Raw genomic sequence first — 27638 nt, 5'->3', positions numbered from 1 at the left:
AAGTGTAATTTAACTGTACTCCTGTCTCAGTCTGATTCATGGTTTCTGACACAAGGTTGTTGCAGGATTTTTATATTTCTGCTTGTTTTGTATGTGTTCTGATATGCTCACTATGCTCTGCATCTGTAGATAATGTATATCATATCTCTGTGTATATTCCAATTATTTGAATCTTTTGTATCATGCCTTTGTTTCAAAAAAGAAACATTCTGTTTTTGTTAAAAAAAAAAAGTCAGCAGCCACAAATACTGTAGCTGCTGACTTTTAATATAGGGACGCTTATTTATCCAGGGATCCAATGACGTCTTCACCTGGGCTAGTCTTCAGGTTCCCAGCACCAGCATTTGTAGTGTGGGAAGCCAGCTGTGACAGTTTGCAGCTTCAAAGGCAGCTTCCTACTGCACATACGAGCTGCGCTTTGTGAATAGTCCCTGATCCTTCTGGGACCTGTTACATGTGAAGAGAGAGGGGGGTTAAACTGTCAAAACTAGGTACCCGCTCCTCCCCCAAAAAAATAACACGCCAAATGTGCTAGAGGACAGGAAGTGGAGGACTTAAAGCTGAACTTTGCCTTTTGGGTTAGTCCTCAGGGTTGAATGATGCTGAGCATAATCTAGTGGTAAAAAGAGCTTATTGCAGGTAACAGCGTGGGAAATTAGGTTATTTTTGCAGACAGGGCTGCTTTTTAAATAAATTATATATGTATTGCTGCTGCTAAAGTAAACAGCATGACACTTGCCACACCTTACAAAAATTTCTGTGATTTTTTTGTTTTTTTAAATTGTGTGCTCACTAATATTTCCTGATACCCAGAAAAGTGGCATTCTGGAAAGCAGATTGCCATGGATTCCACAAGAAGCCTGGTCAGTTTCTGAAGCAGCACCATTGCAAAGTGGAGTAAGTCATGAAAGAGAAAACCTTAATAGCAGGTAAGACAAATATTTTGACTTTGTTGAATTTTTCAGTTGCCTTCCAAAAGGTTATTATGCTGAAATATCTTCAAAAATGGTTGTGTAAATCCATTATTATCATTCCATTACTTCAGGGATACGTGCTAATGAATTAAATAGTTATATGCTTTAGTAGGTTGCTCTAAAATTCCTAAGAGGAGATCAGAAAACTAGATCCTTTAATGGTTTTTGAACATATAAGGTAGGTTCTCCATTATATTATGTTGCAGTGAAACAAATGTTTTGTTTCTGGCTGATCAAGAAAAAACAACAGATACCCCTATCCACTCATTTGAGGTGGATGAATGATCAGTGCACAAATTTTCCAACAGTCCTGCTCAAAAATTGGAGCAGCCATAGATGGGTCAAATCCATCTATGGTCAGCTTTAGTCTATCATTGGCTCTGACTGACCGTGCACTGAAAAGAGGGGGTGGTAAAGACTGTGCATACAGAGCCTGCATGGTCATTTACAAACACACAAGCCCACAACAGCACATGCCATCTACTATACTAGTCTCTAATGTAATAGGTGGCATCTGTCATTGGCACTGCTCTCAATCAAAAGAACAGTTATAATTGTAATTTTTTTCCTCTGATTCAAAATAGGAGGGTGAATGGAAAATTGCAAAGAAAGCACAGGGCTTCATGATTAGAGTTGCAGAATGAAGATGCTGGCTGACCCTCCACCATTGGAACTCCAATAAATTGGGCTTCAGCCTTGGTGGAGCTACAACAGAACTAAAAATGTAATTTCATTTAGAAAATACTGCACGCTTTTTAATAGGACTAATTACTATGTCCACACATTCCCCTGGGAGATTCAACAATAGTATTAAAATTCTGACTATACTTTTTATTAGGCCAAACTTTAGTCAATAATGAAATTTAAATTGATTTCAAACACCTCTGTCAAAGTCATCTTGTAGTGTAGTGGATTAAATTCACAGCTTCCTTTATGAGCCAAGGTCATTTCCTGCCCTGCGGGCCGGGCATTTTTCCCTGCTCCTTATCTTGCACACTGGCCCTCTCACCACTCCCATGACTTCTCTTGTCTCTGGAGCCTATGAGAAAGGACCTGGCCACTGCAAGGATTGAGATCAGGACTCTGTGAAGGCCAGTAAAGTTTTTTTACCCCAAACTCTCTCTTCCATGACTTTATGGACCTTGTTTGTGCACTGTTGCACAGTCATGTTGGAACAGGAAGGGACCATCCCCAAATTGTTCCCACAAAGTTGAGAGCATGAAATTGTCCATGTCTTGGTATGCTGACGTCCCCTTCACTGAAACTGAGGGTCCAAGCCCAACCCCTCACAATCTCACATCATAATCCCCCCTCCACCAAATGATTTGGACCAGTGCACAGAGCAAGGTCCAAAAAGACAAGGATAATTCCTGACCTCAACCCAATAGAATGCTTTTGTTATGAATTAGAGTGGAGACTGTGAGCCAAGCCTTCTCTTGCACATGGGTGCCTAACCTCAGAAATGCACTTCTGGAAGAATGGTCAAACATTCCCATAGACACACTCCTAAACCTGGTGGACAGCCTTCCCAAAAAAGTTGAAGCTTTTATAGCTGCAAAGGGTGGGCCAACTCAATTGAACCCTACGGACTAAGACTGGGATGCCGTTAAAGTTCATGTGCGTGTAAAGGCAGGCGTCACAATACTTTTGGTAATATAGTGTAATCTCAAGAGGTGTAATATAGTAATCTCAGGAGGCATAGTCTTTAATTCACAAAAGTAGGAGGGGGTGTGCTTAGAGACACATCATCAGGAAGCCCATCGGCTGAGCCCATAAAAGCCAACAGCCTTCCGATGATGTCACACAAGAACATGGGGGTGCAGGACCTGGGCGGTGGCAGAAGGGACAATGCTGGATCCGCTGGGGGGTAAGTAACTGAATTGTGCTTCACCCGCAACCCGGTAAGCAGGGATTAAAAAAGAAATGGAGGGGAACGGTGAAGATCCCCTTTAAGTTGTAGTGGCTCTAATGTGCCCTTATTTGAACTACTATTCTGGTAAAGCAAGCCAATGCTGGAATGTGATTTACACAACATAAACAAATAAAACGCCAAATAAGTGAGATCATATAAATTCTCCTCGCCTACTGTATATTATATAAACCAATCATGCAAATAGTTAATAAATAAATAGTTAATAAATAATTATAAAAATCTTTTAATAAATAATGTCAATAAAGTTTGTAAAGTCTCGTTTAAAAAAAAGAATAACAAACATGTTCTACTTACCTACTCTGTTCTGTGCTCCTGACCCCTCCCTCCTGTCGAGTGCCTCCACAGCAAGCAGCTTGCTATGGGGGCACCCGAGCCGAGCTGCAGCTCCGTGTGTCCATTTAGACACGGAGCTGCCATTTGGCCCCACCCCCTCTCTCTCCTGATTGGCTAAATGACTTTGACTGACATCCTGGGGAGCCAGTGGCGCCGCTGCTTTGTCTCAGCCAATCAGCAGGAGAGTCCTGGACAGCGTGGACATCGCTGGACAGAGATGGGGCTCAGGTAAGTATTGGGGGGGGGGTGCTGGGGTGGCTGCTGCACACAGAAGGCTTTTTATCTTAATGCATAGAATGCATTAAGATAAAAAATACTTCTGCCTTTACAACTCCTTTAATCATTCCCAATACAGTAACAAAGATGCTTCACTTCCTCAAAGTGCACTAATTGCACCTCATGTGTACACCCACAGACCAGTCCACAAATATAACTCTCAATCAATTTAATCCATAATATTATAAATCTGTAATATCCTGGAGTTGGGCTCTAGCTTATTTGTGTTTGATTTTTCTCAGAACATTCTTGTGACATTTTTCAGGCTAGCAGTATCTATAACATTACAATAATTCCTGATGATTTACATAGTTAATGTATGCATGTTTCTTTAAGATTTCAGAGTGCATGATGTTTCTGTTTTTTTATTTATGTTGCTGGCCTACTGCTCAGATCTGAAAGCTTCCATCTGACAATACAAGCATTGTGGCATAAAGCAATCTTAGCTTGCGTAAGGGTACTATCTGTGTCTTTTAATTACGTACTAATCTGTAGTAATGTCCTGTGTTAGGTAAAATAAGTAGGCCATTTTGTATCTTCATTTGCAGGAAGAATATGTCTTTATATATCTTGATATAGATATGAATGTTATTCTGTGCAGGTCGAGATTTGTGTGCTGATGGTAATTTTTGAATAGTTCTTTAAGTAATTGAAAAGTAAACATTTCAAATGCTAGCAGACGTTCAAAACCTTTCACGATAGAGCTTTCTACCACTATTTAAACTAGATTTTATTTCAGATTTTGGAATGCATAAACAGTTAGCTGAAACAGCTTTAGACTACAAAGCCTTGGTGCATTTCTTTTTTAACTGATTTGGCCTATGATTTCATCTGATGTCAGGTTGGGGAAACAAAATTTGTCACATGTGTCTAGCATGAAGTCCAATATTGACATTTCCTTAAAGTTGGAGAAAGAGGAAAAAATTTCCCAGGAATGGTATGTAAAAGACTTCCTTTTACTCTATCTTGATGTGTCATCGAGTAATCAAAATGTGAGCCAAACATGTATATGTAAGGTAATATGCTTTCCTGTAGGGGATTTAAAGATGCAGCTACAGTACAACTGATGTTGAAAAGAGCCCAGAAGATGAAATCCAAGCAAGCAAAACACAAACGAATGTTAGGTAAGTGACTGGGAATCAGAGATTTTTGCAACATATACCTTTTCTATGCACTGTTGTGTGGCTGACATGGTAGCTACGGTTAATTGAATATAACAAAGAAACCAACAATACTCCTAATGTTATATTAAACAACAAACAATTGCATTTTGTTAAAAAAAAAATGTATAACGTGCAATGATAATACAACCAGTTGTGTAGATGTTAATAGAACTCATAAACCGCAGAACAGAGCAAACCAGCATTCTTAAAACTAAAAGAACGTTCTGTTGTGCATGTGTGTAAATACATGATTTTCCAGTGCTAATGAAAAAAAAGTCGTATTGTTTTCTGTTTTAAATCCACATATTTGTAGGCACACTCCAGAGACCAAATGCTGTCTTTGGTGGGTGAAAAAAATTGTGATTTGCTACTTCCTTGTAGAGCTTCTATGTATTCTGTTATCTTTTCATTCAGTTAGTCTAAAATGATTATTACACAGATCACCCTAGACCAGGAGGTCTTGAACTTTTTAATCCAAGAAACCAGATAAGTAAATTGTTATAATACTGAGACTCAAAAGAAAATAAAAACAGCAGTTCATCACTTATACAAAATCTAAACAATAACTGCATAAATCACTGCAGGTCCCCTCACCATTTCTGTAAACTTTGGTAAAGCTGAGAGAAGTACATTTGCTACATTTTATTTTAGATATTTTCAACTAGTGCTAGGGTATCTATTCACTTTACCACTTTGCCTTTGTAATCACTTCTGTAGTTTCCTATAAGGCTGCATTCACACCTGAGCGATGTTTGCCTCGTTTTTTGTACAGGTCAAAAGGTCACCAATGTAAAAAGAAGAAAAATGCCCAAATCTGCCCGAATTGAGCTACAAAAAAAGCTCCAGAACTATTTTGAGCTTCAGGCATTTGGTTTCTGGCATTTTGGAGTGGAGATGTAAACATCTCCATAGAGAATCATTTATTTTTTTCCCTCCAGCATTTGTAGCTTCAGGCTTCACGCCACAAAACGCTCAGGTGTGAATGGGGCCTTAATACCTGAGATTATCAGTCATATTAATTTAATTATTTCATAGGTTTAAAAAGTGGTGGTGGTGTTTTGGGTGGGAATATTTGTTACTTTTTTATCCCATAGAAATGAATGCTCTTTGTGATACAATACCCCATATTGTTGATTGGCTTTGTAATATATTATGCTAACTTTTCACTTGAATCAAATGAACTTTGGTGCAAAGACAATATAATACCCACAACTTTAGTAAAATATAAATGATGGAATTAAGTAAATATATACCAAACATGACAAGTCTTAAAATTGTACCCATGATGTCGCGAAAAACGATGGTGCCCGAAAATCTCCATTGTTGATGCTTTAAAAGCCTTTATAGTTTATCAGTTTAGAGTTGACTGCAAGCTCTGGTACTAGAATTATTACTCTCACTTCGATGTTTGCTGTGATACCTCACATTTGTGTTGCAATTGTGGTTTGCATACAGGACACACCTTGTTTTTGCGTTTGCATTTGTGGGTGTGTGCAGGACAACAGGCATTAAGTTGAATTTTTTTTGTTTGTTTTTAAATACACAATTTTATTTTTGTTTTACTTTATTTTTTATTTAACTTATTGCTATCACAAGGGGTTAACAAACTGATTGGATTTAGCATAGCATTGAGCAGATGACAGGTACTCTTTATGGAGACATCGGGGGTCTAATGAACTCCAATGTCTCCCCTCCCCTAAAAAGCATCTGACCAAGCAGCGATCTGTTTGGTTACATGCCTCCCTGGGTGACAGCTCTGATATTGTAAGTGACTAAATCATTGTCACTTCCAGTTTCATTACAGATGTTCCTAGGTCTCATCCCACTCACCGTTTTGAAGCCCTCTGATGTGGCCCCCAGAAATGCACCGCCAGCACTTTGAAAGTGATCATACAGCTATACAGCCACCCGATCACTTTCACTTTACAGTGGGAAACTGGCTGAAAAAGCAAGCACACGCTCATGACTGCTAGAGCAGCCATGTGATTGTGCTTAACTGGATGTAGTATGTCCAAAAAGCTGAAGTGATTAAAAAAGTTTTTTTATTTACATATACTAGTGTGTCATTTTTGTTTGTTAGTCCTTTGTAGTAATTGTGCTCCTAACATTTAAATGGTAAACTGTCTATGAATGAAAATTGACACATACACATTCAAGTTACATGTTCTTCTAGAGGACTTTATAGCTTTTCAAAGCACAGCATTACTTTACTATGTTATTTTACCACCAAACAATATAAAACATGCCTTTTCTATTAGATTTTATCCCCTCATGTTTTCAGAGATTCAGGGTACAGGATTACAGTACAATCTTATGAATACTGCACATTTAATCCCTAACTTACTCCACATAAAAGGATTTGGAGCCCCCCTGGAGGTCAGGACATGCAGTTCCTTCCAGCCACTTTGTGATCCTTGTTTTTTGTCCTTGAATATAAAAAATGGCTTTATATTGTGTCATTATATTGTGTTTTTTTCAGTCAACAAAACACATTTTCTGTTTGATATAAAATATGTAACTAGGTAATATTTATTAAAATACTAATTACTGTAGGATTCCTGGAAAAAACTAGGTAAATGTTAACAATATATGTATGGACTTATTCATCAATAGAGTTTGAAAGTTATTGGGCCCAATAGACTATCAGCAATAAGCAATTAACAACTTCACGCACATGTCGGTACTTTGATGCTAAGTACCGGGGTTATGGCAGCAGCTAGCTACCATAACCCCGGTATTTTTGGGAATGTCGTGCGTTTCTCTTTATGATAAAAGTGGTCTCCACAGTGGAGATCACTTTTATCGGCGGCGGGAAAGGTGCCCAACCCCTTATGCCGTGCTCCGGTCGTCCCCGCCGCTTACCTGACCTGCCAGTAGCGGCGGAGACCATCGCGTCCTCTACCATGGATACCTGGCTGCTGACTGAGGGGAAGATGCCCCCAGCTCGTCTCCATTGCATGGGAGGGGGGAAGTGACGTCAAACGTCACTTCCTCCCATATATCTTAAAGGAGAAAAAAAAAAATTTCAGGTGACATTTATTTTTTTATTTTTTTGTATTGCATTTTAGTGTAAATATGAGATCTGAAGTCTTTTTGACCCCAGATCTCATATTTAAGAGGTCCTGTCATGCTTTTTTTTCTAGTACAAGGGATGTTTACATTCCTTGTAATAGGAATAACAGTAACCCAAATTTTAAAAAAAAAAAAGACAGTGTCAAAATAAAAAATTAAAAGTAAAATAAATAAGAAAAAAAAATGTTTAAAGCACCCCGTCCCGACGAGCTCACACACAGAAGTGAACGCATAAGTGAGTAGCGCCCGCATATGAAAACGGCGTTCAAACCACACATGTGAGGTATCGCCACGATCGTTAGAGTGAGAGAAATAATTCTAGCCATAGTCCTCCTCTGTAACTCAAAACTTATAACCTGTAGAAATTTTTAAACATCGCCTATGGAGATTTTTAAGGGTAAAAGTTTATCGCGGGTGCAATTTTGAAGCGTGACATGGGTATCAGTTTACTTTGGCGTAACATTATCTTTCACAATATAAAAAAAATTGGGCTAACTTTACTGTTGTCTTATTTTTTAATTCAAAAAAGTGTATTTTTTCCAAAAAAAGTGTGCTTGTAAGATCGCTGCGCAAATACGGTGTGACAGAAAGTATTGCAACGACCTCCATTTTATTCTCTAGGGTGTTAGAAAAAAGGATGTTAGAAAAAAATATATGTAATGTTTGGGGGTTCTAAGTAATTTTCTAGCAAAAAAAATGATTTTAACTTGTAAACAAGTGTAAAAAAGAGTCTCGGTCCTTAAGTGGTTAAAATAGCACAGATTGCAACATTTATACTAGTGTGTCAATTAAAACGGATTTTCCTGTGGAATGCAAAATTTGCGTCAGCAATAGGAAATTCCCTATTTGTGACATATAGCATTAAAAATTAAAAGCAATTTGTACCCCATATAGTTGTATGTGCATAAAATAAGTGCATTAGTGCGCCAAGCAGTAGGTGGCGCAGGACTCATAGTTATATATGGCAGTGATGTAGAACGCACAGTATATGTAAATTGTTACTAGCTAAATAGGAATGATTCTATTATGCATATTTTTTGAATGTGTGTTTTTTTAAATTAGTAATTTAAATATATAATATGTACTGTATTTGTAATGATAACATAAATAGTATGGAGTTAAAAATAAATTTAATTTAATGTACTCCTTTTGGATTGAATTGTAATAATGTATACAATTATAGAAAAAAAAAAGTTAATAATAATTGTCTTGAGTATAAGTTTGATGAGTTGTTCCACTGTCCTGTCAGGTACCCAAGTTTGATGTTCTGTCTCAATGTCCTGTTATGATCCCATGTTTTATTGCCTGTCTTACTGTTATTCCCATGTGGCTTTCAGAGCTTTACTTTGGTTTCAGAAATCAGAAACTTCCTGCATTGCTACTCACCTCATAGACACCTGAGGTGCACATATGCGACTTCACCATTTCTCACTATAAATTATGGTGACATTTGGCACAGTTTATGCTGGGGGTCTCCTTGGAGTGCAGAGGAGGAGGGGAGGCTTTATAATGAAAGGGGTCTGTGTACAATGCGGGGGCTCAGTGTGTTATGCAGGGGGCTCAGTGTGTTATGCAGGGGGCTCTGTGTACCATGCAGGGGGCTCAGTGTACCATGCAGGGGGCTCAGTGTACCATGCAGGGGGTCTATGTGTTATGCAGGGGGTCTGTGTGTTATGCAGGGGGCTCTGTGTACCAGGCAGAGGGCTCAGGGGTCTGTGGAAAGTTTTTTTTCCTGAAACTTCCCTCTTAAAGTTAAGGTGCGTGTTATACGTCGGTGCGTGTTATATGCCGATAAATATGGTAATAAACAAAGTCTACTGAATTAAATGATATCACATTAATTTGAGCTTACAATTTTGCAACTTATATAAAATTCAAAGTAAACTTTACAGAGGGGAAGTCTAAATCTGGTTAGAGGAGACCTGATCCAGACCTCCCATGCAGTTGTGCAGCAACAGAATTTTAAAACTGATCTCTTTCTTGTTGCAATCAGCCAGAAATAGATCACTATAACAGTGATCTACTGCTGTAGGGAGAGGCTGAACACAGCTGCAACAGCTCTGCCTGGACCTCTGTACAGACAGGAAGTACCATGATGTCACTCGTGACATTACTGTACTCCGGATGTAAACACAACACAAAAGTGTTGTCCAGACACCATTTTTAAAACACCACTGAGACATATAGTCACTATGCCAGTGCCATTTTTCAACAGCTGTTGGGGACTCAAAGTATTTAAGAGACCATAGAGAAGGAAAAGATGACAGCATGACACATAACTTTAGACACAGCTCTTTTTGTACTTTTTTTTTTTTTTTCAATTATTAGGATCCTTCTAATGTCTGCTGAGCTATTCTGATATGTATAACAGGGAGTAACATTTACAGCTTCGTACTGCATTAGAACAGTGTCTGTGAATAACACCATTTCCAGTGTTGTGCCTCTGCCCCCTTCACTCTGCTGTGCCATTCACAAAGCACAGCACAAACATCATCACTGTGCTGTGCTTTGTGAATGGTGAAGCTTCAGTCCAGAACTGCTGTTATTGATAAACAACATTCCAACCAATGCAACAGGGAGGCAGAAGTGTGGCTCTTTGCTGTACATATAACAAATTCTCAGTGCAGTTTATAGAGTTCCTAATGTTGTAAAGCACTGCACAAACTGTTGGCGCTATATAAATGCTGTATAATAATAATATAATAATAGTAAAAAAAAAAAAATATTAGTAATATATTCCTCCTAGGAGCTCCACCAGTCCTATCAGTTTCTTGCTGAATGTACCCACAAGAGTCCATAGGTGACCAGCTAAGGCAAAAATAAAATGTACATGCAAACTACAAATGGCGTTGGTGCCACTGCTGCCCTAGACACAGGTCCACAGATGTGTTGTGGTAAATGTGGCTTTAGTAAAACCACAAAATACAGCTGAACATTTTACATACTTTATTTCAAAAGGGATAGCAAATCATATTTATGATTAACTTACTCTATTGAATACTTTGTGTTTGTAGCCTGCCTTAATTTTTTCATTTTTGGTAACCAGTATTGTGAAATTTCCCATCCAGAACAGTGAAATAGCTCTTTTTAAGCATTTGTGTTTCAGCAGAATAAAACTGAATTTACTCCATTAATCAGCATCGATTTGGTTTGAGAAAAGAATAATACTGCTCTGAAACATTACTGTTTAATAGAGCGAATAGTATATATATTTTTTTATTACTACTATATTTCTTTATTGTCGTAAATAAATTACAAAGTATAAAAAAGTATATAGAAACTTTGTAGCCAATTCACAGTGTTTGTAAAGCATTTGGCAAGTAAGAAACTGAATGGAGTAACAAAGAGTTAAGGCGGTACTTAATAAGAATACCAGAAAAAAAAAGCTTACAAATGTTTTGGAGTTATCTAATTTATAGCTTCTACCTACACTGAGAGGGAGAGTGAAAAATAGCAGCCTGTATTGAGCAATGTGTGCACCAAAGGTAGACATATAGCCTTTGCCACATGCTGAATGAGAGAGGTTGTCATGCAGAGTACAGGGCAAAGGAAAATGAGAACATCTCCTGAAAGCGTGATAACACAGTGAAGGTAAAACATGGCAAGTAGAGAACATGGTCTGCCATCAGTGTACTAGGAATGTGGAGGGGAGTGTGAATTCAAGTAGGGCCTGAAGGCAGGTGGAGGCGTATGCAACCAGTCATTGCAATAAAACAGTAGATGGGAGGAATCCTATAGTCCCATCTTGTATGATACTTTATGTGAGAGATGCTCTCTCGTGATCATTGAGCCAAGGATCCCAGTTCTTCTTAAATTTGTAAATTTGAAGGTGGGCTATGTGCTCCATCAGAAAGTGGTTGTTGAAGGTGTGGATAACGTCTTTGGTGGAGCTGAATCTTACCATTTCCTTTCTATAGCAAGTCAAGAAGCTATGAGAGCATGGGTGATAAATGCTCATAGGGGATGAGGAGCGTCAGTTATTCCCACTCCTAAGAGAGCTAGATGCGAGAACATGGGCAATGATTACTGAGTAACTGATCCAATTAGCGTATTCACAGGTCCAGAATGTGGCAAGGGTTGGGCAGCTCCACCAGATGTGATATAAGGTGCCTATTAGACCACAGTTGTTCCAGCAATTCGGAGAGTGATTCAAAAAGATGGAGGCAAGTTTGGAGGGAATATAATACCACTTGTGGAATATTTTTTGGGGTGACTCCCATGTGAAAGGCACTTAGAATATTTCAGCGGTTGTTCCACCGTCGAATGCCATTGTTCAGGAGAGAATCCTGCGAGAGTTTGCATGTAATGTGGCCTCGGGGCGCTGGACCCTGTGGAGTGGAAATCCTGGACACTACAGCGCTAAGGCATTTCCTGCAGGGTGCTGTACAGGTCCAAGGGAGTGGACCCTAAACATGAAAAGGGTACGCAGTTCTTGAAGGTCCAAGTGACAGGAACCCGCCTGTGAAGGGTGAAGATTGGGCCCTTAGTTTCTAAGTGGCACAGCGCCTGGATGGGTAAGTGAAACCCCTTTATTTTATTATTGTGGGGTGTCCCAGTGATTGTAACAATGAGTCAAGCTAACTAAAAGCTGGACACCAGTTTTGGGCTAGCTGTGGGTGTTTGCAAAGTGTACCTTTTTTGCTTGTGTCTGGCTGTTTTCTACCTGTATGATGGCGCACGACGGTGCGCCATTTCGTCTTGGTTTGCCATAGCGCACCTATGTTCGCAAGAGTGCCGCTGGGCTCAGCAGTTTGTTAGTTTGGCGGCCATGGCGCACGCGGCTTTGCTGCACATGCATCATAGCCTTTATCTGGGCGCACGAAGATTTGCGTCGTACGCGAATACAGTCACACCTGTTCACTGGGACCGTGCACATGCGTGTGTGCGCACACACGCACAGATTGCTCCGGCGCACATCCTGCTTATTTTAAGCTGTGTAGGCCAAGCATGTGGTGCTTCCAGAAGGCAGCTGTAGGACAGACACTTGCAGTGGTTCATTTTTCCTTACCTGGGTCACGTGAGTCACCAGGTGTTGCTTGGCAGGCTAAAGTTGCTTAGCAGGATTGTTGCATAGAGGCTTGGTGAGCCCTATTAAAGGGTCTCCCTTCTGAGGTGTTTAATACTACACCCAAGTACTCTTTGTGGCTATTAAATATCTTCCAAAAAGAGGATTGGGACTAACACCACAGGAAAGGGCACACCTATGTTGTCAGTAGTTCCTGATGAACCTAGTCGTATCCCTAGTGTTGTATCCCCTGAAGGACCAGAGGCTTCCGAGCAATCTGAGCCGCTGCGCCTATCTGGTATTGTGCCTACAGTCAATGCTGCTGCTTCACCCTTTATCACTAAGGATGAACTGTCCTCAGCCCTAGCGGGGTTAGAGCACAGGATTGCTGGCATGATTCCCTCCATCCCGCAGGGTGACAGGTAGCATGACAGATCCCCCTCCCCGGAGTCTCCTAGTCTGGAGCAGGAATGGGTTGAGGATGGGGAGGAGCTTAAAGCTCAGGATTCGTTGGAGTGTCCGGCAGATGTGTCTGCTTCCGAGCAATCTGGACAAGAAGATATCCAGTCAATGTCTGCCTCTTAGTCGCGGAGACTTTTGATCTTGACTCTGACTGAAATAGTTCGTTCTGCCTTTAAGTTGCCTCTTGCAGAGGTGACTGATTCCCCCCCGGTCCTCTTTGGGATCTCTGAGGCCTCTTCAGGTCACAAAGACTTTACCTCTATACCCCCTGTTGGAACAGGCGGTGTATGCTGATTGGGAACATCCTGACAGGACTTTTGTTCCTCCTAAGAGGTTTTCTTTTTTATACCCCCTGGATGAAAACTTTGTTAAAAAATGGAGCATTCCAGCCATAGATTCAGCAGTCTCTTCCTTAAGCAAGAACTTAAGGCACAGAGCTTGAAAGACCCTGTTGACAAGAAATTGGAGTTATTATTAATTATTCCTTTTCTTTGGCCAGTTCAGCTATTCAGCCAGTTGTTGCAACAATTGGTATTTGCCAGTCTATAAAGGATCAGGTCAAATGGCCTGATAGGCCTAACCAGGAGGATGATTTGCCTGAAAATAAGACAGATATTCCTCGAGCGCTGTGTTTTGATTTGATGCGTTAAAAGATTCAATACAGCAGGTTTCTCATCTGGCTCTCTTGCCTGTATATATGCGCAGACTTTTGTGGCTTAAGAACTGGTCAGCTGAGCTTCCTTGTAAAAAGTTATTGGCAGGTTTCCCTTTTCATGGGGAACATTTATTTGGTGATCACTTGGACAAATATATCCAAAAGATTTCCGGAAGGAAGAGTTCTCTACTTCCTGTGAAGAAAAGCACCAGACATCCCTCATTTAAAAACCTAGGGACTGCTTCCTCAGATGTCTCAGCGTCAGGGCGGTTCCGCTGCCAACAGGGTGCTAGGGCTAGGGGCAGGCCGCAAGGCCAGGTCCAGAAGAGTCCCCGGGTCCAAAATTTTTTCAAACCCAGCACCAAGCCCTCCTTTTGAGGGGACACCCTCACTCCATCGGGTGGGGAGAAGGCTGCTGCACTTTGCGGACATTTGGAAAACAACAATTCAGGACGAGTGGGTCACCTCAATTATATCTCGCGGTTACAAGCTGGAGTTGCGGGGGGTTCCCCCTCAGAGGTTTCTAAGATCCAGCATTCCCTCGGATCCTCCAAAAAGAAACTTATTGCTTCAGGCACTACATTATCTAGTGCACCAAGGAGTGAATGTAGAGGTTCCTGTATTCGAAGGGGCACAGGGTTTTACTCAAACCTGTTTACGGTTCAGAAACCAAACGGGGACTCAAGGCCCATTTTGGACCTAAGGTCCCTGAACAGGTATCTATACAATCCTTTCGGGTAGACGCTCAGTAGTAACCTCACTCCAGAGGGGAGACTTTCTAGCCTCCATCGATATAAAACATGCGTATTTACACATACCTATCTTTCATCTTCATCAGAGGTTCCTACTCCCCCTTTGGTTTGCTACAGCTCCCCGGGTGTTCACAAAGGTCCTAGCACCAGTACTGGGCCTTTTAAGGGCCTTTAAGTGCCCAAGGGATTCTGGTGCTCGGGTATCTGGATGACCTCCTGCTTAGAGATCACTCAGTACAGGCTCTAGAACAGAGAATAATATACAGAGTATGGCATTTGAAAAGCTTAGGCTGAATCAGCCTTGAGACCAGCTCAAAGTCTAAAGTATTTAGGTCTGATCCTAAACACGGTTTAAGCAAGAGAATTCTTGCCAAGCGTAAGGATATGTGCCCTGAAGGATCAGGTGCGTCAGATAAGGGTCACCAGACAACCCTCCATTCAGCTCCGTATGAGTCTTCTAGGGAGCATGGCAGTGCCCTATGCCCAGTTCCATTCCAGGCCCTTACAACAAGACGTCTTGTTGGCTTGGAACAGAGGAAGAAAAATCCTGGATTATCCAATGTACTTATCCCCTCAGGCAGGCATAAGCCTAAACTGGTGGTTGCAGGATAAGAACCTGAGAAAGGTAAAATCCTTTCTCCCGGTAACTTGGAGAGTACTGACTACAGATGCCAGTCTCTCAGGCTGGCGAGCGACCCTAGACGGGCTCACAGCTCAGGGGAAATGATCAGGGATAGAGCAAACCCTACTCATCGACATCCTGGAGTTGCAGGCAGTATGTCTGGCCCGATGGTCCTGGACGGTGGAGCTTCAGGACTGCCCTATCAGGGTTCAGTCCAACAATGCCACTGCAGTGGCATATGTAAACCACCAAGGTGGTACCAGGAGTCGTTCAGCTCTGAAGGAGGTGAACTGCATACTAGCCTGGGCAGAGGGACATGTGCCAATTTTATTGGCAGTCAATATTCCGGGAGTAGAGAGCTGGAAGGCAGATTATCTCAGCCGCCAGCAGACCCACCCCGAGGGAATGGTCCCTACACCCAGAGGTGGTCCAGGAAATTTGCCAACGTTGGGGATGGCCAGAGGTCGACATTTGTTGCGCAGGATTTGGAGAGAGGGGGTTCCAGTCATTCTGGTGGCCCAGAAGGCCCTGGTTCCTGGAGATTGTGAGACTGACAATAGAGGGGCCATGGACACTTCCAGGTCACCCAGATCTACTGTGTCAAGGTCCTATATTCCAGCCCAATTTACAGTCTTAAAATTTGACGGCATGGCTATTGAAGCCAGGGTTTTAAATGACCTTGCCTTCTCAGGACCAGTGGTGTCTACTCTAGTGAACGCTAGAAAAGCTGTCACTAGAAAGATTTATCATAAGGTCTAGAAGACTTATATTGCTTGGTGTGAAGCCATAAAATGGCATCTTCGGAAATATGTGATTGGGAGAATTCTCTCTTTTCTACAGTCAGCTGTGGAAATCAAATTGGTTTTGAATACAATCAGAGGTCAATTGTCGGCCCTATCAGTAGTCTTCCAAAGGCTTTTAGCCTCCCATTCACCGATCTGAATCTTTATACATGGGGCAACTCGCTTGCTTCCCCCCCATTAGGTCACCTATGTGTCCTTGGGACTTAGTGCTGTCTGTGTTAAGGAAACAACCATTTGAACCTATTAAGACAATTCCATTAGACTTGCTGTCATGCAAGCTGGCCTTCCTGATGGCTATCACCTCGGATAGAAGGGTGTCGAAGTTGGCAGCCTTTTTCATGCAGGGAACCGTACTTGATCCTTCGCTATGACAGAGTCCTGTTACAACCTGTTCCATCCTTTTTGCCAAAAATGGTGTCTGCCTTTCATTTAAATCAGGACATTATTTTGCATTCTTTTTTCTCTCAACCTCGTTCGGCGGAAGAGAGACGACTGCATTCTTTGGACGTTGTCCAGTAGTCAAGGTTTATTTGTCTAGATCTGCGGAGATCCGAGGATCAGACTCTTTTTTTGTTTTACCAAAAGGACCCAAGAAAGGGCAGGCAGCTTGCAAAGCTTTCATTGCCAATTGGGTCCGTCAATTGGTCATTCAGGCCTACGGTCTGAAACATAAAGCTCCTCCCTTTAGGTTGAGAGCTCATTCTACCAGGGGTGTAGGAACCTCCTGGGCTTTTCGCCAACAGGTATCTGTGGCTCAGATTTGTAAGGCTGCTACCTGGTCTTCAGTGCATTCAATCACAAAATTTTAGTGGATGTTCGAGCAGCCAAGGATTTGGCTTTTGGGCGCAGAGTACTGCAGGCTGCCGTACAAGTTCTGATGGCTATTGTTTGGCAGGGTGTCTCCCTCCCCTCAAGGCTATTGCTCTGGGATGTCCTAGCAGGTAATGAATATTAGCCTGACTCTGTGTCCCATGATGTATGAATAAGAAAACAGGATTTTTTCGTCATACTTACCTGTAAAATGCTTTTCTTTGAGTACATCATGGGACAGAGATCCCTCCCCTCTTTTTTGAGGATTTAGTGCTTGCTACAAAACTAAAGTACTTCCTGTATGGGAGGGGTTATATAGGGGATCACTTGCTGTCTGAAGAACTTTGGTCTACCAGTGTACATTCACCTGATGATGAAGTATAACCCAGCAGGTAAAGAATATTAGCCTAATTCTATGTCCCATGATGTACTCAAAGAAAAGGATTTTACAGATAAGTATTACGAAAAAAATCCTATTTTTTACCTCTCCCCAATGTCCCCTGTTTATGAAGCTGGGGAGATTTATTTGCTGTTCTGTTATAGGGATGGTGCCTGAAGAGTTACATTGATATTCACAGGAGGGTTCCAACATTAGTATATTCTGTGATATATACCAATAATTACCTAATATCTTATGTGTTAAGCATTCTTCTTCATTTTTGTACTGAATTTAACTGGGTATGTCACATAATTTACCCAAGAACTTTGCCCCAATTTGTAGCCACCAAGTTTTTCAACCTGGAGGTAAATATAGTAAAGCGGAAAATAGGCATAAAATGTGATTATATTCGCTTTTGGTCTGTCAAGGTGTATTTAATATTTTAAAAGACAGATGGTATACATCAAGACTTTGCTAGAGCTTACAAATGACCTCACTTGAGCTCCATAGTTCCATCACCACTTTAAGTTTGGAATTGCAGCTTTAACAGCATGGCCGTTCTTCTCTTCTTCAGAATATCAGTAACAGTGACATCTAGAACACAATCTAATGTCAACAGTACTTGCAGTACAAACCAATATAGAACTTGTAAGCATAGTTCAGGAAAAATTTATTTTATTTATTTCCAGTGTTATAACTAAAATCATTTGTGAATAACTGTTTGAAATTGATTTTATTTCTTTTTTTTTTAACAAAAATTCCAACTTCAGCCAAATCTTTTTTTTTTTTTTTCTAGATTTGGTTGGAGTGGAAAATGGGTTAGTAGAGTTTTTCCACAATGGGGAAACAAACAACATTTAATGCATTTAATACATGCATAGGTGTCCAATATTTCTAAAAATAAAATAAAACAGTGTCCAATCTTTCCACCACTGTAAACGTGACCTCCAAAAATTCTCCTTTGTGATCACTGCATATCACTCATGTCCACCAGGTAACCGCCCATGTGTGCCATATATGCCCTCACCTCTGGTTACTGACCCATGTATTATACAAGTCAATTAACAGCAACAGTTTTGCACAGAGCGGCCCAAACCTCCTCTTCTTGGGTCCTCCACCAGCACTATTCTCCATTTCTAGGTGTGCCCTCATAGAAAGCTCCTTCCTATGGAGGCCCACCTGTGGGCTTGATCCAATACAGGGACAATACAGATGCATTTTTGCCAGTCTGAATCCAAGAGGTCCTGGACCTCTGGGTCACATCTTTTATGTCAAAGGGGTAAAAATATGGCATTTCTGTCTCTACCTTGCTTTTTGCCTATCATCAATCTGCCAGCTTCAGACCAAAAAAAGGCAGATTTGATGACCGCCTTGCACTTTAGGCAGAAGGAATGGTTGTACCAGTTCCTTCAGAAGAACAATTTTAAGTTTCAAACTCATTCACAGTTCCAAAACTAAATGGAGGCATCCACCACATAGTGGACCTAAAATGTCCAAGCATATGTCTTTCTTTATCAAAATTCCAAATGGAATAAACAAGATCTGTCATTGCTTCTCTTAGACAAGGGTAATTTTTTGCACCAGTGGACATACAAGATGCTTACCTACACATTTCCATCTTTTCACATCAGCGCTTTCTGAGTTTTTCTGTGGGAGACCAACACTTCCAATATGTAGCACTACACTCTCCTCTGTACCCCAAGTGTTCATAAAATTGCGAACCCAGGACATTCATGTCACAAGTTATCTGGATGATCTTCTTGATCTTCTCCTAAGGACTTCTTAGCCCCAACCTTATCTACCAATGTCCAAAGGAAGATTATGTTCCTTCACACCTTTGACTGGATAATCAACTTTCCACCTTTGACTGGATAATCAACTATTCAAAGTCTGCTCTCCAGCCCTCACACTGACTGGAGTACCTTGGTATCATCTTGGACACAGCCCAAGGCATAATCTTTCTTCCACAGTAGAAACGTGCTTCCTTAAAGTCCTACACAAGGACCCTCAGATTAAAACTGCACCCTTCAGTTTGCTTCTGCATGAAAATTCTGGGCTTGATGGTCCTTTGAGGCAGTCCCCTTTGCCCAGTTTCACTCCAAGTTTCAATCCAACACACTCAAGATATGGAACAAGCAAGCCCTATCTTTGTGTCACCTAATGCTTCTGTCCAACCAGAAGAAGCTCTCACTGACATGGTGAAACTGAAAGCCATCAGATTGTCTCTGGCCACAACACTGGCCCTTCCTTCTGCAAGGTCACCCAGTCAGGGTTCAGTTTGACAATGCCACAGCAAAAGCCTACATAAACCATTACGGGGGGCACCAGAAGTCAAACAGCCCTAAAAGAAACAAGTCTGATACTCTTCTGGGCAGAGACTTAAATTCCAGTTCTCGCAACTATCCACATCATAAGAGTGGACAAATGGCAGGCAGACTTCCTAAGCCATCAACGACTAGACCCAGAAGAGTGGTCTTTGCACCCAGAGATTTTTCAAAATTTATTTTACAGATGGGGAAACTAAATGTTGACTATCTAGCCTCCAGGTTTAGCAACAAGCTGAACAGATTTATGTCCAAGACCAGGGATCCTCTTGCCTTCACAGTAGATGCTCTGATGTTTCCATGGACTCAATTCGAATGGGTTTATGCCTTCCTTCCAATGAAGACCCTCCCTCAGATGAAGACCCTCTCTTAACTGCTACATAAGATAGAGGAGGAAAGGGTCATTCTCATCTCAGCAAACTGACCCATAAGAATGTGGTTCAGAGACTTACCCAGACTACTGGTGAATAAGCCTTGATTAGACAGACTGGTCCAAGGCCCCCTATTCTATCCTGCTTCTCAGTCGCTGTCTTTAAAAGCATGTTTTAGGATAGGGGTAGTTCTAAATCTGTTATTCCCACCTTCTCAGAGCAAAAAAAATCACACTCCTGCAAGATTTTACACTGTATATGAAAGCTTTCTTTGCCCAGTACAAGGACAGAAGTCTTGGGGAATACTCTGTCTCTTGAATTTTGGCATTTTCTTTATCATGCATCACGAGACACAGAGTTAGGCTAATTTTCATTACCTACTGGGTTATACGCCAATTCTAGGTGAATGGACACTAGTAGACAAAGTCTTAGACAGGAAGTGATCCCCTATATAACCCCTCCCATACAGGAAGCACTTTAGTTTTTTACCAGTGACTGCAAGGTGGATGGGCACTTTTTTTGAGCTTTCTGAGCTCCAGGTCTTTAGTCCCACAAATGGTTCCTAAATGAATCAAGGGATTGACCGATCGGATCCATTTGCCACAGGCTTATATGCTTAGATAAATGGTACCTGAGCATCGCAAAGAAGACAAGGATCCTGCAAGGTTTTGCCTGTAATGTGACCTCCGGGTGCTGGACCCTGCGTAGTGTAATCCTGGACACCACAGAGCTAAGGCATTCCTGCAGGGTGCTGTACAGGTTCAAGGGAGTGGACCCTAAAACATGAAAAGGGTACCCAGTCTTTGAAGTTCCTCAAGTGACAGGAACCTGCCGTGATGGGTGAAGATTGGGCTCTTGGTTTCTAAGGCAGCCCTGCGCCTGGACGGGTAAGTGAAGCCCCCTTAGTTACTTATTGTGGGGTGCCCCAGGGATTGTAACAATCAGTCAAGCTAGCTAGAGGCTGGACACCTGTGTGCGGTGACCACAGAGGGGGAGTTTTGGGCTCCACGATGGGTGCCATTGTGCATCTTGGTTCGCAAGGCGCACGTGTGTTCGCCACAGTGCTCAGGAGTTTGCAGTTGTTTGGCAGCCATGGTGCACGCGGCTTCACCAAAGGTGTTGTGCGCACTGGGAGCCATAGTCTAATCTGGGCACACGAAGATTTGCGTCATATGCCAATACAGCCGTGCCCGTTTGCTGGGACTGCTCGTGCATGCACGGAACGTCCCGCGCACAGCCAGCATATTTAAGCTGTGTATGCCAAACATGCAGTGCTTCCAGAGGGCAGCTGTGGGACACAGAGCAGGCCCTGAACCAGGCATTTTCAGCGGTTCATTTCTCCTTACCCGGGTCATGTGAGTCACAGGTGTTGTTCGGCAGGCTAAGGTGCTTAGCAGGATTGTTGCATAGGGGCTTGGTGAGCCCTATTAAGGGGGCTCCCTTCTGGGGTATGTAAATACTAAACCCAGGTACTCCCTTTTTGTGGCTTGCAATGTCTTCAAAAAAGAGGAGCAGGGTTAACACTACAGGGAAAGGTACACTTATGTCGTCAGTAGCTCCTGAGAAGCCTAGTCGTAAACCCTAGTGCTGTATCCCCTGAGAGACCAGAGGCTTCCAGGCAATTTGAGCCACTGCACCTGTCTGGTATTGTGCCTACAGTCAACGCTGCTGCTTCACTCTTTATCACCAAGGATGAACTGTCCTCAGCCCTAGCCAGGTTAGAACACAGGATTGCTGGCATGATTACCTCCATCCCGCAGTGTGGCAAGAAGCATGACAGATCCCTCTCCCCTGAGCCTCCTAATTTGGAGCAGGAATGGGTTGAGAATGGGTTGAGGATGGGGAAGAGCTAAAAGCTCAGGATTCTGTGGAGGGCCTGGCAGATGAGTCTGCTTCTGAGCAATCTGGGCCAAAAGATGTCCAGTTGGTGTCTGCCTCTCAGTCGCAGAGTCTTTTGATCCAGACTCTTACCGAAATCGTTAGTTCTGCCTTTAAGTTGCCTCCTGCAGAGGTTTCTGAGCGCCCTGGTCCTCTTTGGGGTCCCTGAGGCCTCCTCAGGCTGCACAGGCTTTCCCCTTATATGCTGATTGGGAACATCCTGACAGGATTTTCGTTCCTCCTAAGAGATTTTCCCTTTTATATCCCATGGAGGAAAAGTTTGTTAAGAAGTGGAGCAAGCCAGCCGTAGATGCGGTAGTCTCTTCCTTAAACAAGAACTTAACTTGTTTGGTGGATAACGCACAGGGCTTGAAAGACCCTGTTGATAAGAAACTGGAGTCATTATTAAAGGCTTCCTTTTCTTTGGCCAGTTCAGCTATTCAGCCAGCTGTCGCAGCAATTGGAGCCTGCCAGTCCTTAAAGCAGGGTTTCACTCAAATTTTTAACTTAATCTTACCCCCTTCAGTTAATTCCATAGATGTTCAAATGCCGCACAAAATTTTTTTTTATCACTGTAATTACCTTTATATTGTACTTTATTGTGGCACTTCCTGTCTCTCCTCCCATGTGAGTAGGCATGTTTATTGCCTTTTCCCGGCGCCGCACTGTCTCCTGGGAGCTTAGTGTCAGGCTTCCCAAGATTCAGTGCGGAAACAATGATCATGCGCATGAAAAACGAGCTGTGAATGAACAGCATTCACCGCATCCCGGAAATCAATGCTTGTGGCCTTTTCATGCCCACAAGCAAGATGGAAACAGCCAGCATCACATTTTTTAAGTTATTCTTCAGTACAAAAACAGACAGAGGCGGAAATACTACACCCAAACTGTGAGTATTATTTTGGGATTAGCAAAGTGTCTCAATGACCTAAGAAAAAAAAAGATTGGTCACCGGACTCCCGCTGTAAAGGATCAGGTCAGACGGCCTGACAGGCCTAACCAAGAGGATGATCCTGCTGAGAACAGAGCAGATTTACCTCGAGCGCTGTGTTTTGCTGTTGATGCCTTAAAGGATTCAATACAGCAGGTTTCTTGTTTGGCTCTCCTGTCTGTACACATATGCAGACTTTTGTGGCTTAAGAACTGGTCAGCAGAGCTTCCTTGTAAGAAGTTATTGGAGAACATTTGTTTGGTGATGATTTGGACAAATATATCCAAAAGATTTCCGGAGGGAAGAGTTCTCTACTTCCTGTGAAGAGAAAGACCAGGCATCCCTCGTTTTAAACCTCAGGGACCACTTCCTCAGGTGTCTCAGCGCCAAGGCAGTTCCGCCGCCAACAGGGCGCAAGAGCCAGGGGCAAGCCGCAGGGCCAGAAGAAACCCTGGGTCCAATACTCTAAGCCCAACACCAAGCCCTCCTTTTGAGGGGACACCCCCACTCCACCCCCACTCTAACGAGTGGGGGGAAGGCTGTTGAACTTTGCAGACATTTGGAGAACAGTGATTTAGGACCAGTGGGTCACCTCGACAGTATCCCGCGGTTACAAGCTGGAATTATGGGGGGGTTCCCCCTCAGAGGTTTCTAAGATCCAGCGTTCCCTCGGATCCTCCAAAGAGAAGCTTATTGTTTCAGGCACTATATCATTTAGTGCATAAGGGAGTGATTGTACAGGTTCATGTATCCAAAAGTGGTGCAGGGTTTTATTCAAACCTGTTTTGCGGGTTCAAAAACCAAACGGCCCATTTTGGATCTGAGATCCCTGAACTAGTATCTATTAATCCAGTCCTTTTGGATGGCGTCTGTCTGCTCAGTAGTAGCCTCCCTCCAGATGGGAGACTTTCTAGCCTCCACCGATATCATATCAGGGATGCGTATTTACAGGTACTTATCTTTCAACCTCATTAGAGGTTCCTGCGATTTGCAGTAAAGGAACGTAATTTTCCGTTTGTGGCTCTGCCCTTCGGGCTTGCCACATCTCCCGGGGTGTTCACAAAAGTCCTAGCACCAGTATTGGGTTTTTGAAGGGCCCAGGGGATCTTGGTGCTCAGAGATCACTTACTACAGGCTCTAGAACAGGCCTGCACAATGCGGTATTTGGAAAGCTTGGACTGGGTCATAATTACTGAAAAGTCAGTCTTGAGACCAGCTCAAAGTCTGAATTATTTAGGTCTGATCAAAGATACGGCCCAGGCAAGGGTAATTTTGACACCCGTAAGGATCTGTGCCCTGAAGGATCAGGTGCGTCAGGTAAGGGGCACCAGACAACCCTCCATTTGGCTCTGTATGAGTCTTCTAGGAAGGATGGTATCCTCCTTCGAGGCAGTGCCCTATGCCCAGTTCCATTCCAGGCCTATACAACAAGAGATCTTAAAAAAAACAAAAAATATCCGCACTTATGAATAAAGAACTGCAGCCTTCTTAATATAGAATACCACCTAAGTGAGGTCCTAAAAAATTAAAAATCTCCTTCAGGGAAAATGGCGCTGTTCAATAGTTAATTGTATGTGCATCCACTACACTACTTAAATATTACCAACTCTCCATATAAAGTGAATAGTGCTTCAAGTAAATATGCATAAAAAGAGTATATATATATATATATATATATATATATATATATATATATATATATATATATATATATATACTGTATATATATATATATATATATATATATATATATATATATATATATATACATAAAAAATATGCATCTATGTATATAACAGTGATCATACAGCACATCACAAATGATGAAGTGTTACGTGCTCAAAAATACGTGACTCAATGGCTGAAAAAAATATGTAGCGTGTAAACCGGAATAAACATATTTAAAAAATCAATAACACCAAAACACATTTCATGTTTCTAAACAAAACAAAAGAATTAATAAATAATAAAGTGACAGATGCTAGTATCAGAGTGATGAGTCCCAACAAATATATGTAAACTATATGTGTATACAATTATACATTATTGTATAACAGTCTGTGAGAGGTGATCCGTGCACAAAATAGGAACTGAAGTGACTCTCCAGTGCTCCCCACTTTCCTCCTCATCACCCACTTGTGCCTGCACTCACCAGAGTGCCTCACCACTGCAGGGGTAACAGGCGTAATAGCAGTATTCCAAAAGCGGTGTCTCCTTTTGACAGGTTATCCCTCATTCCACCTCACAAAGGTATCTGTCTTATCCAGTAGTCTTTCAGAACAGCACCTCTGAGAGAAGACCACCCCCTTCCCAGGAAACCCTGTACATTTAAAAAGGAGTGTCACGCGCTGCCTCCTCCACGTCGCTCAATGTACCTCTGGCCTCACCTCAGCTTGCGCAAACTGCGCATCCCAGACAGGCCGACCAAGGCCTTCTCGCAGCGTGTGCTATTCCTGTTCCACCTGTAATATGTACACTTCCTTCCACCTTGTCCGATCTATTGTAAACAATAGTATTCTCGTCTTGCTGTAGTAGATCACTGATTCCCCACTGTTCCTTTTCATAATACGTCCTAACTACCACATAAGCGAAAGCCCTCCCTTCTCTTCCCACATAGACTACAGACGGTGACGACGCTGCGTGTTGAATGACGTCACCGTCTGTAGTCTATGGGACCTCACTTTTAAGGTGTCTTTCTGATCACCATTACATCTTCTAGGCATCTTTCTGAGTGGCAGCTCTTTTTTGTTTTATACAAGGACAATATGGTTTTGTGACCAAAACCTTCCTTCCTACTTAAAGTGGTTGTAAAGGTAGAAGGTTTTTTATCTTAATACATTCTATGCATTAAGATAAAATGCATTCTGTGTGCAGCAGCACCCCTCAGTCCCCCTAATACTTACCTAAGCCCCCCCTAGATCCAGCGCTGTCCACAAATTCCTGGGCTGTCCAGGACTCTCCCTCTCGATTGGAGGGAGAGACAGCAGCGGCACCATTGGTTCCCACTGCTGTCAATCAAACTCAGTTAGCCAATGAGATGAGAGAGAGGACGGGGCCTAGGCGTGGCTGAGTGTCTGAACGGAAACAGAGCAGCGGCTAAGCTCGGGTGCCCCCATAGCAAGCTGCTCGCTGAGGGGGCACTCAACAGGAGTGAGGGGCCAGGAGCTCCAGCCAGGGACCTGACAAGAGAAGGATTCGGGCTGCCCTGTGCAAAACAACTGCACAGAGCAGGTAAGTATAACATGTTTGTTATTTAAACTACTTAAGGACCAAGCCTAGACACCCTAGAGACAAAAATGGAGGTCGTTGCAATACTTTATATCACACCATATTTAGGCAGCTGTCTTACAAGCACAATTTTTTGGGAGGAAATACACTTTTTTGAATAAAAAAATAAGACAACAGTACAATTAGCCCAATTTTTTCTATATTGTGAAAGATAATGTTACGCCGAGTAAATTGATACCCAACATGTCATGCTTCAGAATTGCGCCCGCTCGTGGAATGGCGACAAACTTTGACCTTTAAAAATTTCCATAGGCGACGTTTAAAAATTTCTACAGGTTACCAGTTTTGAGTTTTGAGTTTTTTTTCTTATTTATTTTTCTATTTATTTTTTATTTTTACACTGTCCTTTAAAAAAAAAAAAAAAAAAAAAAAAAGGGTCACTTTTATTCCTATTACAAGGAATGTAAACATTCCTTGTAATAGAAAAAAAGCATGACAGGACCTCTTAAATGTGAGATCTGGGGTCAAAAGACCTCACATTTACACTTAAATGCAATACAAAATAAATAAATAATTGTCTTTTAAATGCATATAAACACAGTGGGAATTGCATGTATTTGCTTTTATAAATGTCTCTGAATGCATATAAATGCAGTTTTGATTGTGCCAGTGTGCATGAGGCATTAAAAGAGATGAATTACTAAGTCATCATTCTTATATTTATTTATTTTTTTTGTATTTTTTTTATTGTTTTTATATTTCCAGTTTTTACTGGTATTTGCTTGTCCAAATGACATACATAAATAGAACAACAAGGTAAAATACAGTGGGGCAAAAAAGTATTTAGTCAGCTACCAATTGTGCAAATTCTCCCACTTAAAAAGATGAGAGAGCCTGTAATTGTTATCATAGGTATACCTCAACTATGAGAGACAAAATGTGGAAACAAATCCAGACAATCACACTGTCTGATTTTTGAAAAAAGATATTTGCAAATTATGGTGGAAAATAAGTGTTTGGTCACCTACAAACAAGCAAGATTTCTGGCTCTCACAGACCTGTATCTTCTTCTTTAAGAGGCTCCCCTGTCCTCCACTCATTACCTGTAACTATTAATGGCACCTGTTTGAACTTGTTATCAGTATAAAAGACACCTGTCCACAACCTCAAACAGTCACACTCCAAACTCCACTATGATGAAGACCAAAGAGCTGTCGAAGGACACCAGAAACAAAATTGTAGACTTGCACCAGGATGGGAAGACTGAATCTGAAATAGGCAAGCAGCTTGGTGTGAAGAAATCAACTGTGGGAGCAATAATTAGAAAGTGGAAGACATACAAGACCACTGATAATGATAATCTCCCTCAATCTGGGGCTCCACGCAAGATCTCACCCCATGGGGTCAAAATGATCACAAGGACGGTGAGCAAAAATCCCAGAACCACACGGGGGGGACCTAGTAAATGACCTGCAGAGAGCTGGGACCAATGTAACAAAGGCTACCATCAGTAACACACTATGCCACCAGGGACTCAGATCCTGCAGTGCCAGACGTGTCCCCCTGCTTAAGCCAGTACATGTCCGGGCCCATCTTAGGTTTGCTAGAGAGCATTTGGATGATCCAGAAGAGGATTGGGAGAATGTCATATGGTCAGATGAAACCAA

The 27638-nt window shown here is 42.0% G+C and overlaps 1 protein-coding gene across 1 annotated transcript in view; it reads left to right on the top strand.

The window, feature by feature from the left end:
* LRRIQ1 (leucine rich repeats and IQ motif containing 1) overlaps positions 1-27638 on the top strand; it is a 318462-nt gene that overhangs the window by 180516 nt on the left and 110308 nt on the right. The window contains exons 19-21 of the mRNA XM_073620214.1: positions 814-929; positions 4358-4453; positions 4552-4640. Coding sequence (XP_073476315.1) covers positions 814-929; positions 4358-4453; positions 4552-4640 — 301 coding nt within the window. The remainder of the gene's footprint in view (positions 1-813; positions 930-4357; positions 4454-4551; positions 4641-27638) is intronic.

Source organism: Aquarana catesbeiana, linkage group LG03 (assembly GCF_042186555.1).
Source record: "Aquarana catesbeiana isolate 2022-GZ linkage group LG03, ASM4218655v1, whole genome shotgun sequence".
Taxonomy (NCBI): Eukaryota; Metazoa; Chordata; class Amphibia; order Anura; family Ranidae; genus Aquarana; species Aquarana catesbeiana.
The sequence above is the reverse complement of the archived record's forward strand: the minus strand, read 5'-3'. Positions and strand labels throughout refer to the sequence as shown.